The sequence below is a fragment of the Monosiga brevicollis genome, genomic scaffold (genome assembly GCF_000002865.3).
Source record: "Monosiga brevicollis MX1 MONBRscaffold_19 genomic scaffold, whole genome shotgun sequence".
Lineage (NCBI taxonomy): Eukaryota > Choanoflagellata > Craspedida > Salpingoecidae > Monosiga > Monosiga brevicollis.
The window spans coordinates 720534-738086 of record NW_001865056.1 but is presented as its reverse complement, the minus strand read 5'-3'; the positions used below and the strand labels follow the sequence as shown (position 1 = coordinate 738086).

Sequence of the window (17553 nt, the reverse complement as noted above, 5' to 3'; positions counted from 1 at the left end):
GAATGGGATCAGCCAGCTATCATGTAACATGGCCATATAAACGCAGCACCCCAGGCTCGCAACAAGTGAGTGGCGCGCGTTCTGAAAGTTACGTCCGCAGACGAGAAAAACAGCCTGACACCTGGCCACGGGCGCGCAAGAGGAAGATGTAGCCGCCAAGCACCTACGTAATGATGGGGAGCGGCGTCCAAACAATGCAGTAGGGATAGCGATCTCGCTGCACATCAATGTGCCGGGCGCGATCCATGGCGCCTGAAGCGCGTCGAAATGGTGTGCGCGCCGCCGCCGCCGCCGTCGCCGTTGCCGTCGCAGACTCGACGTCAACAGACGTCAGCTGCTGCTCACCTTCAGCAAGCACCGCTGCCAGCTCTCACGGTGGGTACGCTAGCAATCAAATAGCAGCAGAAGAAGCACGAGAAGGAGGTGGGGGAGTCGGAGGAGGAGACCTCCCCGCGTCAGAACCAGAGGCTTTGTTCGAACCCTTCCGCTCCAGACCCAGGAGAGACCAGCTCGGGCTGCTCCCTGCTGTCCAAGCAAGCCGTCAATAAGTCTGATAAAATCTGCAATAACCCAACATGTTCACGATACGACTTTCAAGCCAAACCCGTTACAGCGTAACAATAACCTCAACTGTATCATCATAAACTGTCTATTCAGGATGAGTCGGATTAGTTTTGGCCACAACTGCTGTTGTTGACAAAAGGAGTCTTGACGACGCATTCTTTGGTGTGCCCGTGTGCCGGCGCAGCTCAGCCTCCCGAAGCCGGTTCTCGGCCATTGCCGCCACCTTCTAGTACCAACTTCACAGTGTATCCCTGCGTTTGATCACTTGAGGAGAGTTTGGGCCGTCGTGTGGTGTTGGTGCTGTCACAGTAGCCATGGGCATCGTTGAGCTATATCAGCTGGCTTGCGAGTTTTACCATCTAACGCCGCTCGAGGCATTCACCAGCGCACGCCTCGACACGGCCTCGCGCACGCTACGCCTCCGTGGCAAGGGGAGTCTGCAGCCCAACCTCCCACCCATTCAGATCAACGATGAGCATTGCCAAGCGCTAGGCAAGGCTCTGCGAGATGATACAAGCGTAACCGTATTAGACCTTCGCTACAATGCGATCACCGACAAGGGCGCAGAAGCCCTGGCCGAAATGCTCGAGGTCTGCCCCTCCCTTCAATGCTCTGCTGCTTTTGAAAGCCTGGCCAACCAATCTTGCCCCCACAGCTGCCCCGCTGTTCTTTGTCCCTGACTACCTGTTGCAGCTCGCCTGCTCCATTCATTGATTGCTTGGCTGACAAGAGGGCTCACCCTGCTGTTCTCCTATTTGTTGATGTTAATGGGCTGGCGGGGAACATGACAGATGAATCGGACCATCAAGACACTCCTGTTGGATGGCAATGACATTCAGGCTGAAGGCGCAGGTCACCTGGCGCTCGCGTTTCAGGTTAAGCCCTCTGCCCCAATTCAACCAACCAACCCCTGCGTACGCCACCAGCCAAACATGACCCTGAGCCACTGGCCTGACCGCGCTGTGGTGTTTGTGTGCTTTGGGCGCTTTGGCTGCTTGAATGCTTGGGTGCATTGGTGTGGGGCATGGGATAGATGAATGAGACGGTTCAGCGTCTAGGCTTGAGCCACAATCGCCTGGGCAGTGAAGGCAATTTGGCGCTTGCAAATATGCTACAAGTCAACCACAAGCTGACGGCCCTCAACGTTGCGCAGACGGATAACGACATCACCTCGTGCATTGCCTACTTTACCGTATTGCGAACTCATCCGAGCCTGCAAGAAGTGAACCTGAGTCGGCCTAACCTGTTCTCCACGCAGGTAGGCCCGGCAGTCCTGCACGGTGCAAGGCGGGTTGAGCTGACGTCTACACCTTTTGTTCTGACCTGTCTGGCCCATGATCCGCCTGCTGGCAGGAGGAGACGGCAGTGCATGCCGCAGAAATGCTTCTGGACAACACGGTGCTGAAAACCGTTGTTCTTCAAAAGGTATCGCACCACATCCTGAATTTGCGCAAATTCGCGCCCTTCTTCCTCGCGCTTGTGCGCTTTATGAAGCGATGATCTCATGCCTACCATGCGCGACATGACGCGAGTAGCATGGCATTACGGATTTTGGCGCTGCGCGCCTGGCGCAATCTCTGCAGAAGAATACGTCACTTCAGGGTCTTGACCTTCGCAAGTACGTTGACAACGTGCCTGCATGCTCCTTGCGCACCCCCGCCCCGTGCCAGGGCTGCTGCTGCTGCCGATGATGTGGCATTTTTTCTGACCCGGGCGCTCGAACCAATAGCAATCGGATTGGACCCGACGGCGTAGCAGAGCTGGGTCGGGCCCTGGCACGACAGGAGACGGGCAAAGGTCTTCGCTTCCTTGACTTGGGCTACAATCGGGCTCAAACCTTGGGCGTGGAGGAGCTGTTACCCTGCCTTCTCAAAACCAATCTCAAAGCGTAAGCTGCAATGCACCAATGGCTGACGCTGTCCGCTGGTGGTAGGAGGTGACTGATTGCGTGCCGCTTATTTGCCTGCTGCAAACGCCTGAACACAGGGTGAGCTTGGAGCACAATGAGATTGACAGCCAGGGTGTCGCTATGCTGGCCCAGCACCTTTCGACTCAACCTTTACCGGACGAAATGTACCTGTGGGGCAACCCAGCCATTGTGGCACCTAATGCCCCCCAAGGCCCGCTCAAGGTACAGCATTGTGGCGTGTTAGGATGAGTCGAGCTTGAATACAGACTTGGAGAGGCGTTGTTTTACATTTTATTTTTGTCGCCTGTTCAGCCGCCTGTACACTGCACTGCTTGTGAAGGCTCATAAGGATGATGTGCGTTCCACCACGCCCCGGTGAGCTGGTGTAGGCTTTGGTGACCGTGATTGATGCTCGAGCGGGTCAACTCCTAACTGATTTGCGGCCACATGGGGATGATGAACATTGGCAAATTGCTCACGTCGACCGCCCGAGTATTGTCCCGCGTGTCTTGTGAGGCTCGATCGCTGTTGTCAGCCCTGGCGGGACACGATAAAAGGAAAATGACAAGCGTTGTGGTGTGCTAGTTCTACTTGCAATTGTGAATAACTCAAGGCACTCGGTGCCTGTTAAGTGATGAAGCCCGTGCTTGAGGATTTGGACACCCACACCTACACTTGCTACAAGAGGACCAAGCCGGTTCGTGGACAGAAGTAAAGGGAAAGAAAAAGGAAAAGATTGGCCAAAAGGCCAAGCGTCAGCTCGATGGTGGAAAACAAAATGAGCGCCAAATGTCTAGACTGGCGGGGTGACTGCGAGGGCAGCCCAGTCCTCGTCGTCTTCGTCGGGTTCGCAGTAGGGTGCAATTTCCAGAAACCAGGCTAACGCAGCGGGAGGAGGGCACTGTCACGAGAAGGCATGGCCAACGCCACCACGCGGCAGGCAAAGCATCTGATACGTATACACGGACCTGTTTCAGGGTTTTCGAGGAGGGCCTGTGGCTCGCTTGCCAGTAGCGCCTCATTGCACGCGACAATGTCACCGGAGACGGGTGAAGGCAGGCGGCGCTTCTCGCCAGCGGGATCCTCCACCATGACGCAAGGCCGACCAACGGTCATGACTTGATCCACGGGGGCCAAGTCCACAAAGACGATGGGACGCAGAGAGCAAAGGCCCGCATCGTGGGGGCCGACGCGATACACCACAAACTCGTGGCCACTGGCTTCACGGAGCTGCATACGGTCCACGAAGCACCACTCACCAAAACGACGGTCGCGCGCCACAAGCTGCGCTGTCTCCACCACACTTGCCAAGCCCCGTCCCCCAGCCAGCCCCAGCTTCCCAAACCACCCACGCCCCAACATCAACCCCCTTCCCTGAGCTGCCACCACCCCCCCCATCGCACCCATCGCACACCCCGCCCTCATCCACCGCGACGCCATCACCATCGCCATCGCCATGCTGACAATTGGATAAAATGTCAGACAGTTTATGCAATGTCATACAATTGTTTGAATGTCAGACAATGCATGCGCTACCTGGTTTTCCCGTGGCGGATCACACTTGAAGATCAAAGTCAAAGGGAAGTCAACGTTCAAACATCACACTGCTGTGCTCATTCCTCTTCTCCGGCACGCGGGTGACTCCGACTTCCTTGGCTTCCCCGCCCCCCTCGGGACTTGCTTCCCAGGCTGTTGGCTCTGGGATTCGAAAGCTCTCTGACTCATGCTCTCAGGGTTTGAGGCAGTGTCTCGTGCTCTCTGATGCGTGTGCTCATTGCTTCCAGGTCCCCAGTCAGGCTCAAGTTCTCCGCGTATTCACAGGCTTTCGCGCTCGCTGCGCCGACTCGAGCTCTCTGTCTCAAGCTCCCCGACCCCGCTCGAGTTTCTCATTCCCTCAAGTTCTCTCAGCCATCATCAGAATGGCCGCTGTCCGAGTCGGCCTAGGGTGCTGTCAGCCCGCGCGCTGGGCCGCTGTGTGGCGCCGGACCCTGAGTATCTGGTCGAACGAGACTCTCTGCTCTGGCGGTTCAATGACAGCAGCTCGGTCGGGACTGACTCGGGCGAGTGCATCCGTGTTGACCTCGATGCGCCAGCTTAGCTTGAGCGGTCATCGGCCTGCCGCTGCCTCTGTGACATTTGGTGGGGACTCGGCCGTCATTGAAAGCCATGAAAAGGTAATCCTCGCGCTCGAGCCACCATCGTGCTTTCTCCGGCCCTGATGAAAACGGCCCAACCCACCTTGACTCTTGCCTCATATGGCTGCACATAGGATGTCAAGTTTGTGGATCACAAGTCGATCGTCGTGCGTGGTGGTATGTCGCCTTTCTTTGTAACGCCTTGCGCTTCAAACGTGGTACTGGCTCCCACACATGCACCACCTTGTCCCGGATGCACCACAACAATGCGAGCCTAGCCTGCCTTTCGTGACTGTCATGGCGCCCCATACCCTTGATGACCGCAGGGCGAGGCGGCAACGGCTGCGTGGCTTGGTATCGCAACTCAGCGCGCACCAGAAAGTAGGTGCCTCCCTCCGCGCTTTGCAAATTGGTGTTTTTATTTGTGGTGGACCTTGATGGTTGGCATTGGCGCTAGATTTCCCGAGGGAGCAGATGGGGGCCGAGGCGGCGATGTAATTCTTGTTGCAGATGGTGGAATGAGTACGCTGGCAACCGTGCCCCCCGTCATGGTGGGTTATGCAGGCAAGCCGGGTGGTAGCGCAAACATGTTGGGTGCTGCCGCCCCACCACGGCGCATGCGCGTGCCCGTCGGCACCCTCATTCATCGAGACGGCGAGGTGAGCTCCCACCACGCGTAAGCACCTTGAGCTTGTCGTACTACCGCCATGTGGCCTCGCATGATGTCACTGTAAACCGGACCGGTCGCGTGACCAATGCTAGGTCGTAGCTGATCTGACCGAGCCTGGCCAAGAATTTCTGGCCGCTCGAGGTGGGGCGGCTGGCCGTGGCAACACGGGTGGACTGGAACGAACGCGAGCCCAGCAGCCAATGGATGAGCGTGCCGTGGGCAAGCCTGGTGAAGACATTCGGTGCGTTTATCTTGCAGCTCGCAAGAGTTGAACCCTGACTCAAACAGCAGCCAATCCACCGCGTGCCTCGGCATAGGTACCTTTTTGATCTGCGAACCATTGCCGACGTGGGGCTTGTTGGGTTGCCCAACGCGGGTAAAAGTACCTTTCTCAATGCCGTCTCCAATGCGCACCCGCGGGTATGTAAAGCACGCCGATCAAAGAGCGTAGAAATCGGCGAGCTGCACCTACACGAGCATATTTTCTCACCCCCTGTGCTCGGGTCCTGAACTCATGCGCGCCCAATCCGGCCCTCCTTGGCGCTGTGACTTTTTACAATCTAGATTGCCGATTTCCCTTTCACAACTCTGAATCCACATTGCGGCGTGGTGGACTTTCCAGATTACTTTCGGTTGCGCATCGCAGACGTGCCTGGCTTGATTGCTGGAGCCTCGCAGAATGTGGGCCTGGGCCACCGTTTTTTGAAGCACGTGGAGCGCAACCGCATTCTCGTCTACATTATTGATGTCAGGTGCGTGCAAAACTCGTGTCATGTCCACACCTGCACCGCCACTGCCTAAGCGGCTGCCCAACCTCATGAACCTTTAAAATTTTCGATTCGTGTTTGCCCTTTCACCTTCTGCTGATACCCGGCCCATGCTAAATCTCGGCTCTGAAATGGCCACTGATCATGCTCCCCGCCTACCCCCAGTCGCCCAGACTGTTGTGAGCAGTTTTGTATCATTCGTGATGAATTACAAGCGTACAACCCGGCTCTGGTTGAGCGACAGACGTTGGTCGTGGCAAACAAGATGGATCAGCCAGCTTCCGCAGCCAATTTAGAGCGCCTCGCTCTCACCGTGCCCGAACACATCCCCATCGTTCCCGTGGCCGCAAACCGAGCCCAGAACGTGACCACCGTCACGCGACTCTTGCGACGCATGATCGAAACCTCTGGCGATGAACGGCCTGCGGTCTTTCGCACGTCTCCGCTGATCAAGGCACCAGAGGCTTGAAGTAGGCACGCATATCATGGTAATGGGTGGCTTGCTGGCAGCGTTTCAACCAGACTCGTCAATTGACATGTGAAAAGGCAAACCTTGGCTACCCTGATGGACATTCCTAGCTTGACTCGGGCTTGATAAACTTGCCATGCACCCACACCCTGTAGCAAAGCCAAAATAAGCACGGCGTTGACGTGCCATGGCCAAAACGACTTGCTCACGACCCACACACTCATGGAAAAACAGATGGATACAAGCGTGACACCGAAATGATGATGGGCGCACCGTTGCATTTCTTGGCGATTCTTGCGATTGACCAAGAGGCGCTGGTCGTACGCTAGCTGCTGGACCATGAACCCATGACGCTGGACCAGGGCTTCCACTTCCTCGCATGTGTAAAAATAGACGCGCGTTCCATCGCCGCGAATGTAAAAGTTGCGCTCCAGTAAGCGACCCTTTTTCAAGCGCAACTAAAAGCATAAACGGCGTGATCTCCAAGCGCGTCAGAGTAGGCTTTTGATCAAGGAACGCCCATTATGGGGCAGCACGCTCGCATCCTTTTGCCCGACGCAAACAAAGATGCAAATATGCCCCCAAAAAAAAAAATACCACCACGACTCGAGACCAACCTGTGCCATGTCAAGGTGGCCGTAGTCTCGGAAATAAAGCATGCCGCCTGGACGCAGCACCTAAGACAAGAAATCAAAAGTAAAATCGCTCAGTACCAATGGTGCAACAAGTTATGCCCCTGCAAACCCTGCTGCAATGCGAGAACGGACACGGAAGAGAGAAGCCACCGCTGTCTTCATTCTATCAGACCACACCAAACAAAGAGTGAAACATTCGCGTGATGAGATCCTACATATGTTGCTGGCGCATGCAAGCCGGCGGGTGAAGAGCGATAAGTTTGCACATACTCGGCCAGAGTGAGCGCTGAGAGAACAAATACGGCCGTGGCCACGTCAATCGAGTTGTCGGGCAGGTCGAGCTCCTGCGCAGAGGCGAGATCGGCTACAAAAGCATGACAGCGCTTCGGATCATACCACTGGCTAGTCTGTGTCAGATCGCCAAAAGGAAGGGCGCCGCCACCATGGATGCGATTAGCTTTATCAAAACCTGATGCGCAAGAATCAGAGGCAATGAGGCGCACAGCACGCGAGGTGGGAGGAGGGGTACCCGGCCTTACTCGCAGCACATCGATGGCGCTGGGCGCGTAATCACATGCATACACGAAGACGTTGGGATCTGGATTGAAATGGACAATGGGTCGCGCGGTATTGCCCACCCCGCACCCCACCTAGCAAAAGGGAGGCCGCACAGGATTGTGGCGGATCAGAAAGGTTTGCAAGCGAATCACATTTGTTTCTGAGGAGCCAAGGCGGGCCGGCGTCTTGACTCGGCTTGCAGCTTGCGCACCTCTAGGATGCGACGGCGCGCATGTGCGCTGAACTGAGCTCGATTTCCGGGCCAGGCCACGGCCGCAGTACCTCGGCTCAGGGCCTGGCGGGTCAAGCGCTCTGCAATCGGAAACAAATCCTGAATAGCCTTGCGATGACGCGGATGGTGTTGTCGTTGGAGGCGCTGAATCTGCTCCTGCCGTGCATCCCGGGCCGCAGCCTCCTCTCGTTGCGTGACTTCTGCCAGCGGTAAAGCTACCAACTGATCGTCGGGAGTGGGAAGCCCCTCTGCCGACAGAAAAAGTTCTGGCACCTCCTTGCTCAGCCAGTTGCGGTCCTTGAAGAACCTATGTTGACGTGCAGGATGATTCGTCAGTACCGAGGCAGCGGGCAGCAAAGCGATGCGTGATGGTGCACATCCCGCACTTGTTGGTGTGACAGCTGTAAAAGTCGTCCCAATATTGAGCAGGCACGTCATGATACAGCGCTACATGGCCCCACCCGGCCCACGACCACAGACAACCAAGTGCAAGTGAGAACTGCTCGCCTGTCGCATCAACAGATGGGGGGTGCCCAGATGCTGCAGCAGAGCCAAGCCAAGAAGCGACCTAGCTCAGATTCGGGCACGGGATTCTGTGCTTGCTGGTCCAAAATGGTGCGTGCCGATTCGAAAAAGGCCTCTGAGGGCTGAACTTGATCCCTGCACCGGCCAGGACATGACCAACACCCCATGAGCTGCTCGGCCGCAAGCTGCCGACCGAAAGCCACCATCGCCTTGAGGACGTACCAAGCATTGTGCTGAAAAACCTGAGCCCGATCAACAAGGAAGCGTGTTCCAAACTCTCCCTCGGCCCCCGATGCCTTCAAACCCGTTGCCCCTGCCTTTTGCTCCTCCCCACTTTGCGCTGCCATTTTGACTCCACACACTCAATCGCTCGCACACACGTGTTACGACACAAGAAAATCTCTCTCTCTCTCTGAACCCTCTCCTCTCTTTCTTTCGAGTACATGTGGTAGATTTGCTTCCCTAACTGTTTTTATACTCTTACATGTGGTGTTTTGCATTTTTGCTTTTTTCAACCCTCTCTCTCTCAAACTCTCAAACTCTCAAACTCTCCCAAACTCTCTCAAACTCTCTCTCAAACTCTCTCTCTCTCTCTCTCTCTCTCTCTCTCTCTCTCTCTCTCTCTCTCTCTCTCAAACTCTCTCTCAAACTCTCTCTCTCAAACTCTCTCTCAAACTCTCTCTCAAACTCTCTCTCTCTCTCTCAAACTCTCTCAAACTAACTCACTCAAACTCTCTCAAACTCTCTCTCTCACTCCCTCTCTCTCTCTCTCTCTCTCTCTCTCTCTCTCTCTCTCTCTCTCTCTCTCTCTCTCGATTTTTTTTCTCTGATTGTCGCGCATTTGGCAGCCGCGTGGCGACGTTCTTGGTACCCGTTCATGTGCACGAGTTCAAGCCAACACGGGAAGCTGCGGCCAGCTCGCAGAGGTGTCACGTTGCTCATCGGTCAGCTCGTACCTCGTCTGACATCAAAGAGAAGACCGGGCTGCTCCTGACGGCCGACTTGAGCTCCTGCTGCTTGTAACAAGTGTGCTTGCTGTTGGCGCAGCACTTGCAAGTAAGTTGGCATCGGCTCCTCTTGGTCAAAGCAAGGGATGTGCCTCCTTGACTCGCACCGTCCTCACAACCAACACATCGACTGGGTTGTGTGTTCATTCCCTTGCAGGCAATGGCCACGAATGCTTCAGCTGGACGTGGGTGCGCTTCACAAACCAACGGTGCCCGCCCGAGCGGCACCAGCACCAACGCAGCATCAGCACAGGCAACTGCCGCCGATCTGAGGACAGCGTCACGCTCGGTAAACACATCGCTGGCCACGGCCACGGCCTTGAATCAGCCGTCCACCGCAAGCACCGCCTCGGTCAGCAGCAGTACCCGGGGAACAGTTTGGCCCGCAGGCACGGCCCCGAGCCTGAACGCAGGCACAGCAGCGATTCGGACGACATTTGCCACAGCCAAAACTGGCTATTGCGGTGCCGCTCCAGTCGCCACTCAACATGCCCCTGTTCCCTTGGAATACATGCCAGAGCCGGGTGAATTTGCTCCCCGGCCCGTGTCTTTTGAGCCTGTGACCTTGGAACTCGCATCATGGGTGCAGGATGAGCACCCACTCTTCAAGGACTTGATCTGCTCTGTCTGCCTTGATTTCGATGGGCAGCTCAGCGTTTGCTCCCATCAAGGCCAGCACATCGTCTGCAACAAGTGCCAGACCAAGAGCCAGTTTCGTCAGTGTCCAGTCTGTCGTTGCCGCTTCCAGGATCACAAAGACAACGCTGCTCAACGCATTCTGGCTACATATCAAGTGAGCGTTGTAACACGATGTGTGGCACGATGGAAGGACACTTCCTTCCCTCTTGCTGGCAACCACCCTGCACAATGGCCAACCCTTGCCGCCCCACCCGCGCTCGATCTTTGCTCACACCTCGCATGCGTTTGCCAGGTCGAATGCCCGTGGACCAAGAACGGCTGTACATTCAAAGGCCCGTTTGCGGATCTGCAGCTGCATGTACAAGGGTGTTTCGCGCAGTCGCAACGATGCCGCCGATGTAAAGAGGACGTTCAGCCCTTGGATCTTCACGTCCATGCCCGGGCGTGCGGGCGCAACGTTTACGTATGCACCAAAAAGCACTGCGGTGCCGAGCTCATCCCAGGAGCTGACGCCGTTTCACACAACTGCCTTGCCCACTACAAGATGGTTGCCAAGGTCCGTTTCACCCTTGGACTGCAGCGTCCACGCTCCTGCCATGGCGCCATCGTGACATTTGCCACCCCTTGATCACCTGCCTCTAACCCCCGCACACCTCTGACCATTGGCAGGACTTTTTACAAGCGGGGGTGGACAGTGTTGCCAAATCACTTCGCCAAGCATTTGAGACTCGCATTCAAAAATTGCAATCCGAGGTATTGCTTGAATGCAACCTCCACTTTATGGCAGTGTGGTGTGGTAGTTGTCTTCTACCTGGTTTCGTTTTTTTTTTTTTTTTTTTTTTTGTTTGTTTGTTTTTTTTTCTTGGCTCTGTTTGTGGGTGTCCATCTTTGGCGAGGGATGCCATCGTTGTGCTTTGATCCACCGCGTCCTGACAGCCAATGCCTTGGTTAACAAAAGCATGATGATACGAGCTCACCAACCTTGCTGGTAATGACCCCTGACGATGATGCAACGCAGAACGAGGCGCTTCGCCGGGACTTGAAGACCGTGAAAGACCGGTTGAACTTTCAGAACAAAGTATTACGCGACCAGACACCCTCAATGATGGCCATGATGCCTCAACCCAAGTTGGAAACCGCCTTCACCTTTGGAGATACATCGTTGCTACCAGCAGCACGGCAACAACTCTCTACCCTCAGCTTGCAGCAACCCAAGAGGTCTTTTCCTTCTGCTAGACAACACTCAAAGTAGCGCGGAGAACACGCCAGCAAAACCACTAATCGAAAACATCCGAATGTACATCTGCAGTCAGACATAGTTTTGCTCTTGTTGCTGTGCACTTTAGGCATCCTGGGAACCTCGATCACATGTTGGCCCCCTTGGTCCCCAATCCTTGATTGTTACCCCACGGCAGGCAAACCACTTCCAGGGCAAGAACGCATGAGTCACTGAATCTTATGAAGACCCATAGTTCTACTTACATGTTAATGCAACTTACATGTTAAAAGATTTTTGTTTTTTTCTTATTTTTTTTTGTGCGTTTTTTTGGCCGTTTTATTCAAGTGAAGTCAAACTCTACACCTGCAGCTAAGGATGAGGATGCAGGATGATGTGTGGCAGTCTCCACACATATGACATTGTGTGCGAAGGCAGGTCTGAGAATTTGAGACTAACATAGTTTCTTCATATCCGATTAAAATTTTTCAACGCGCGGTGAAAACATTGTTGAGAAGAAAAACAGGGAGCAGGAGAAAAACGTCGTGTCGAGGAAGATCTAACCTAGCCGATTAATGAGGGCCTACAAGTCATGTGCGAGCCTGACGGCCGCATGACACAAGGAGCAAATAAAGACTTTGTCTTAAAACATGGGAAAGCAAAGAGAAGGAAGCAAAAAGAAACACATCCCCCACCCCGCCGAAAAAAAGGAGAAAACCTTTGAAAAATCATCAAAAACCACAAACAAACAAACAAACGAAAAGCACAGTTACGGCACAAGCGTTGAGGCTCTGTCAAAAGCGACTTGACAGATTGCTGTTAAACGGATGTTTCGTGTAGTGGGTGGCTCAGCTGACGTAGGCGATGCACGGTAGTGTGCGGGTTGTTCGAGTGCCCAGGTTGCTGGACGCTCGGCGTTTCATCGGGTCGCGAAACATAGTGCGAGGCAAACAGACGAGCCGAATCCGAATTCCCACTGATAAGCGGTTGGCCAGGGCTGAGGCTAGGTGGCACATTGGCTCGAGTACCGCTGCCTTGGCCACCGCTGCTCGCGGCCCCACTAGCAGCTACACCGCTGCCTACTTGACTGCCGCTGGCCACACCACCGCTACTGGCAATGGGCCCATCAGCGAGACGGGTCTGGGGCGTAGGTGAAGCGTGCCGTGCGTCAGTTGAACTATCGTCCTCCGCCGTTTTGCCCTCGACTTGCCCAGAGGCGAGCAAGTCCAAAGCAGTCTTCAGCTGCGTGAGGGTGGGTCGCTCATGAGGTTGATGCCGCCAGCACAGCTGCAACATTGTACTTAGCGCCGGGTCAATGGCTGTCACCTATCCCAGCCATGATGTAGCCACGATGTGAGCCTGCAGCCGCATCAGAAATTTGTGACTCAAAAGCATGCACCCACCTCAAGACGCCGCCCTGAACGTATGCTATCATGAGCCTCCAACAAGCGCTGATGCACGTATGGAACCTTTGGTATCATCATGGAGCGATACTCGGGGTAAGTTGTTGAGCAACTTCAAAAGAGCATCACCTCAATGAAACGGACCAGATAACTTCGTGCATGTACACCGGGTGTACACGATGGACATACCGTGACACCATGACTCATGATCTCCCACACAAACACACCCACAGAATATACCATGCTCTTTTCAGTCACCTGGACCAAAAAGGAAACAGGACGAACCTTGCGTGAGTAGTGGGGGGTGATTCAAAAGAGCAAGAGGACCCCTCATGCTCACCTCAAAGTTTGTCAAGACCTCGGGTGCAGCCCAGCGACTAGACTGAAGGGTCATGAGTTGTTGCAGTCGCATCTTTTGATCTCGCTGATCGGCACGGCTGAGCAGGAGTTGAAAGGGGCACAGTTGCCAATTCCCAGCTGTAGCAGGCTGCACATGGTGTGGGAATTGCGTGCCAGGCCGTGTGACTGCAGTCTCCAATTCTGGAGCGTCCGGTACCGTGGGGTCAGGCAGGGTCGTGATGGCTGTTGAGGTAGAGGCGAGCTTGTGGCCATGCTCTTGGTCCCGCTTCGGCTTGGTGGTTTTTTTCACGTTTGTTATCGCCTTTCTGCGCGTTAACATCTGGCTCGTGATCCAGGGAAGTGCAAAGCCGGATTGAAAGAGTTGGCGCAGCAATCCAGTAACTGCACTGGCCGCTCGAAGGCGCTCAGGTCCAGATGCCGACAAGGTCTCATCCAGCTTGCTGCACAGCACCGCGGTCAGGCTTTCATCATACTACACGTCAGAAAAGCGTTGCCAGATGAGCTAGGAAGCATGGTACCGGGCCTTTGAGCTCGACCATCAATGCCAGTGGCGAGAGAAACGAGAGAGAGAAAACGAAAAACAGCAGCGAAAAACAAAAAACAAAAAAACAAAACCCCAAAAACTAAAAAACAAAAACCACAAAAAACAAAACAAAAAAAACAACGAAACACAAATACGATGATGAGGGGCCCCGGGCCTTACGCGAAAAAAGACGAGCGGCCAGGCAGACGGAGTCAAATACGGAAAGGTGACAGCAAAGGGCGCAAGGATTGACGGGCGGCCCGGACGAGGGGCCAGCAACTCCAGCTGAGCCGGTAGCTGTTCATCAAGTCCAACCACTGTCTTGTTCAATAGAAGGCGAAGAAACGTGACCCCAGGCTGCTTGGGATCTTCCACCATCTCAATACCATGGCCAAAGAGCTCATGTAGACTGATAATGCCCGAGGCCCGCAAGTCAAGATTACGCCCTGATGCACCCAGTTTGCTCGGCAAATTTGCGTCGAGCCGATTCCTGTGAATGTGCCGCCGACGCCAACAATATATGAATAACAAGATTAAGACTAAAATGCCAATTGCCAGGCCCACCACCAAGCCGACAACAGATTCGGTGGACCAGGTCGTACGCCCGCGACTGGCTTGCGCCGTGGGGGTTGAATCAATTGTTGTCGGACTGGTGGTGGTGGTAGTAGTGGGAGCAGCGGTGGCGGCAAGGCAGGCCACTTGATCGGTGATGTCTGGAAAGGCGGCGCGGTGCGTATCCACGTCAATGGCCATGATCGGAATCAAAGTGCTTTCTATAACTCGAACGAGATATATTTGCTCAGTGACGATGTGGCGATGTGTGCTGGGTTCGTTGCCGTTGTTGCTCTGGTCATCATCCACAGGGTCGTGGGTGTGTTCAAGAACATAAGCAGCTGTGGCGGCGGTCAAGGCAGCACGGGTTCGGGCATCATCGCTACCAAATCCAAAGGTGCGTGCAGCATCGTTGACAATTTGGTCAACGAGCTCAAATGTCATCCGTGAGTCATAGGGGATGCTGAGGGGTGTTGCCGAGCTGTTGAACAGGCCGACATTACCGACTTGAAAGGCACACGGCCAATGACTCGGCTCCAAGCTGTTGATGGGGCCATATGGTCCAATGAAGATGAGGGCTGGAGCCTGAAGAAGCCCTTTGACATCCTCGAGCATGTCCGCGAGCTCAAGGTTCTCAAGCAACACGACGACAGGCCGGAACGCATGGGCATCAATCCACTCATCGATTCGATAAGCGACCTCGACTTCTTCGGGTGCTTGAATGCTGTAGCTCAGACTCAAGACATCATCGACAACCAGATTTGCCACCTCCAGGAGATGGCTGATGTTGATGGTGGGTAGATAGTCAACCACAAGGAGCAAGATGGTATCCAGGCCGGCTGAGGCGAGTGCATGAGCTACCACGGAGAACCAAGCGTCAAGCGAGCGGGTTTGGATGCCGCAGGTCATGTCTGTGTCGGTAAAGTCGTCAAAGATGAGGTATGGCACATCGCAGCCATCGTAGTCGGGGCACGCATGGGCGTGCAGCAGGAGCACGTTTGGGGGGGCGCCACTTTGATCCAGGTCAGTGCAATCAACGAGGGTGGGTATCAGCGAGACAAGGCCATTGCTGGCGTTGGCCGAGGCAGCCAAACTTTCCAGTTGAAGTTCGTGTCGCAAAGCCAAGTCAGGTTCCATGCTATTTGCACACGGATGTGATGAGGCAATCAGCCAGCAAGACGGGGGGTGCAGATACTTGCAACGTGGCATGCCAAAAGACAAAGGGCGCTGTCAGCAGAGGGACTCACATGGGTATGACACTTTCAATAGTAATGCGAGCGACGCTTCGCGAGATGGGGTAGCTGCCAGCGGGAAAGCCGCCGAGAAGAAGCTTGGGTATGGGCGTCAAGAGGCCGGTAACGCCGTCGAAACAGGTCCACGTATTGTTCTACACCGGAGAAAACTAGGTTGAGCAAAAAAAAAAAAAAAAAAAAAAAAAAAAAAGAAGGTCGAACAGGCAAGGGGCCCCCACAGACGCGATGGGTGTCAAGTCAACGGGAGGAGTGTGAGCAGTAAGCCAGGAACATACAACGCGGCGCATAGCAGGGAATACAAGCTCAGGCCGTCGTAATTCAAAATCAAAATTTGCGGGTGGTGGCGTGAGTGTGAAGCGATGGCGGGAGATGACAATCTCGTCAATGGCAGGGTCGAGCAGGTCAATGTCATTTGCTGTTGGTCGCAGGATATCATCCAAAGCACTGCCCGGCACGCAGAGGTTCTCCAGCCCTTGGAATGGCGGCACAAGAAGCATAGCATGATTGGCCACTTGCTCCTGTGGAAGGTGTCGCAAATGCATACAATGGCAATCGCACAGCAGAGGATTAGTCATAGTGAAGGGGCGGGGGGCAATTGGAAGAGACTGTCATGCGTGTGACCATTCAGTCGAGCATGGGTGGAAAGAGCATGGGTGCGCGAGCATACAGCTAGATTGACATCGATTCCGCCAAGAAAAAGGATAATGTCCTCATATTCGGCGTAAAAACGTCCCGCAAAGAGAACGGGTACACTGTGCTTGTTGATGCGGGAATCCAACGCGGGAGGAAAGGGTAGCGTGGAAAATGGCAATCACAACAGGGTGAGCCTTGATGAAGTGCAGGGCCGACTCGGAACATACACACGGGGAAAGGCGTTTGAGATAATGGCAGCGCGTCGTACGGTTCTTGAAGCCAGTTGCGCGAGCGTAGGGCGAGAAGCGCATTGACAGCTTGCTGGACATTGAGGTTGATGTCCAAGATGATGACGGCGGGTGCTTTAACAGCCAGTTCAAGAGCGGGGCTGGGGCTGGGACACTCTTGGATGTCGAGGAGTTCGTAGGTGACGTTGGCTTGAAACTAATGGTCACATGTGTTGGGTGAATCACCGGGGGCAGAGGGAGCGGGGCGAGCTTCTTTGGGCATGACTTGGGGCAGCGAACCTCCATGAAATTAGAGATGAGTTCATTTTGAGTCGAGGTGGGGCTGCAAACACATGCAAGGCAAGTTGAGGTAGGGCTAGCGCGAGCCATGTCTGGGATGGATGGTGACGGGTTGTGGTGTGGTGGCTGGTGGCTGGATCAGTCAACGCATCGAGTTGGTGTGTTTGTATGTGTCGAGATGGCGTGTTTGCGGCGTGTACCTGCAAAGTATGAGGACGGCATTGTAGAGGGCGAGACGCTGAAGGATGACTGGGGTCTGGGTGTAGGCATCGAAGCTTTGGTCCACGTAGAGGGTATGGTTGCAGATGGGCAGGTCGGGGTCGCTGACAAGGGAGGAAATCAAACAGAGGTCATAGCTGGAGACTTGTGGGGTTTGGTGGAGGGTCCAACCAATAGCAGCGAGGGGACTGGCGCAGTCGGCAACCGTGGTGGCAAGCCTTTGGTTGGGGAGGGTAGCGACGTAGAGCAGCGGGGCGGCAGTGCTGTGGGATGGAAGCCATGCGCAGGCAGCCAGGAGGTGGGCCAAGACCACCAGGGTCTTCATGACGAGCCCACGATAACCAGCGGTACAAGGGTGCCGCTGGTGGCGAGGGGGGGTAAAAGGAGATGTGTTTGTTGCCGCCGCAGACCTTTGTTCATGATGGTTGTCCGTGGTGCCGTGCGCGACGATGAAACGTGGGTCGACGAGCAATGACTGCGGCAGCAGCAGCAGCCGTGGGGCGAGGTTGGTTACACCTGTCCCTTCTGGTCCCCGTCACCAACAGCGTTGAGCTCGTGTGTGTGTGTGTGTGTGTGTGTGTGTGTGTTCTTGGAATGAGAGCGGCGCTGAAGAACGATGATTCGACCGTACGCGGGGCTTGTCACAATCAGAGTCCCGCGAGAGGAGCCAGCACCCCGCTATCCAAGCCGAAAAGGGAAAGCAGACTGCTGCCACCAGAGTGCAGGTCGAATGCACGAGGCCACAATGTGTGGCAGC

The 17553-nt window shown here is 54.9% G+C and overlaps 6 protein-coding genes across 6 annotated transcripts in view; 3 read left to right on the top strand and 3 right to left on the bottom strand.

Annotated features, from left to right (window-relative positions):
* Positions 1–738: 738 nt before the first annotated feature.
* On the top strand, positions 739–2722 carry MONBRDRAFT_33462 (uncharacterized protein; the record flags this gene model as incomplete). Its single annotated transcript, XM_001747937.1, has 7 exons — positions 739–1154; positions 1356–1439; positions 1598–1822; positions 1918–1989; positions 2100–2182; positions 2294–2452; positions 2551–2722. The coding sequence occupies exons 1-7, from the start codon at positions 879–881 to the stop codon at positions 2720–2722; spliced, it is 1071 nt and encodes a 356-aa protein (XP_001747989.1). The 5' UTR covers positions 739–878.
* Positions 2723–3266: 544 nt separating this feature from the next.
* MONBRDRAFT_10203 (uncharacterized protein) lies at positions 3267–3871 on the bottom strand (the record flags this gene model as incomplete). Its single annotated transcript, XM_001747851.1, has 2 exons — positions 3267–3352; positions 3442–3871. The coding sequence occupies 2 exons, from the start codon at positions 3869–3871 to the stop codon at positions 3267–3269; spliced, it is 516 nt and encodes a 171-aa protein (XP_001747903.1).
* A 521-nt stretch (positions 3872–4392) lies between these two features.
* On the top strand, positions 4393–6575 carry MONBRDRAFT_33461 (uncharacterized protein; the record flags this gene model as incomplete). Its single annotated transcript, XM_001747936.1, has 8 exons — positions 4393–4647; positions 4743–4785; positions 4935–4989; positions 5066–5267; positions 5371–5519; positions 5596–5698; positions 5843–6030; positions 6211–6575. 8 exons carry the CDS (start codon positions 4393–4395, stop codon positions 6512–6514), a joined length of 1299 nt encoding a protein of 432 aa, XP_001747988.1. The 3' UTR covers positions 6515–6575.
* A 732-nt stretch (positions 6576–7307) lies between these two features.
* On the bottom strand, positions 7308–8811 carry MONBRDRAFT_10201 (uncharacterized protein; the record flags this gene model as incomplete). The annotated part of the gene is made up of 3 exons (XM_001747850.1): positions 7308–7747; positions 7990–8246; positions 8687–8811. 3 exons carry the CDS (start codon positions 8809–8811, stop codon positions 7308–7310), a joined length of 822 nt encoding a protein of 273 aa, XP_001747902.1.
* Positions 8812–9631: 820 nt separating this feature from the next.
* MONBRDRAFT_38072 (uncharacterized protein) lies at positions 9632–11410 on the top strand (the record flags this gene model as incomplete). Its single annotated transcript, XM_001747935.1, has 3 exons — positions 9632–10666; positions 10780–10863; positions 11129–11410. 3 exons carry the CDS (start codon positions 9632–9634, stop codon positions 11360–11362), a joined length of 1353 nt encoding a protein of 450 aa, XP_001747987.1. The 3' UTR covers positions 11363–11410.
* A 377-nt stretch (positions 11411–11787) lies between these two features.
* The window catches only part of MONBRDRAFT_33460 (uncharacterized protein), a gene marked incomplete at its 5' end in the record, with an annotated part of 6488 nt that continues 722 nt past the window's right edge, over positions 11788–17553 (bottom strand). The window contains 11 exons of the mRNA XM_001747849.1: positions 11788–12652; positions 12919–12987; positions 13070–13561; positions 13928–14058; positions 14215–15302; positions 15412–15551; positions 15693–15935; positions 16085–16169; positions 16319–16494; positions 16578–16620; positions 16778–17059. Of these exons, the coding sequence (XP_001747901.1) occupies positions 12146–12652; positions 12919–12987; positions 13070–13561; positions 13928–14058; positions 14215–15302; positions 15412–15551; positions 15693–15935; positions 16085–16169; positions 16319–16494; positions 16578–16620; positions 16778–17059 (3256 nt within the window). The 3' untranslated portion in view covers positions 11788–12145. The remainder of the gene's footprint in view (positions 12653–12918; positions 12988–13069; positions 13562–13927; positions 14059–14214; positions 15303–15411; positions 15552–15692; positions 15936–16084; positions 16170–16318; positions 16495–16577; positions 16621–16777; positions 17060–17553) is intronic.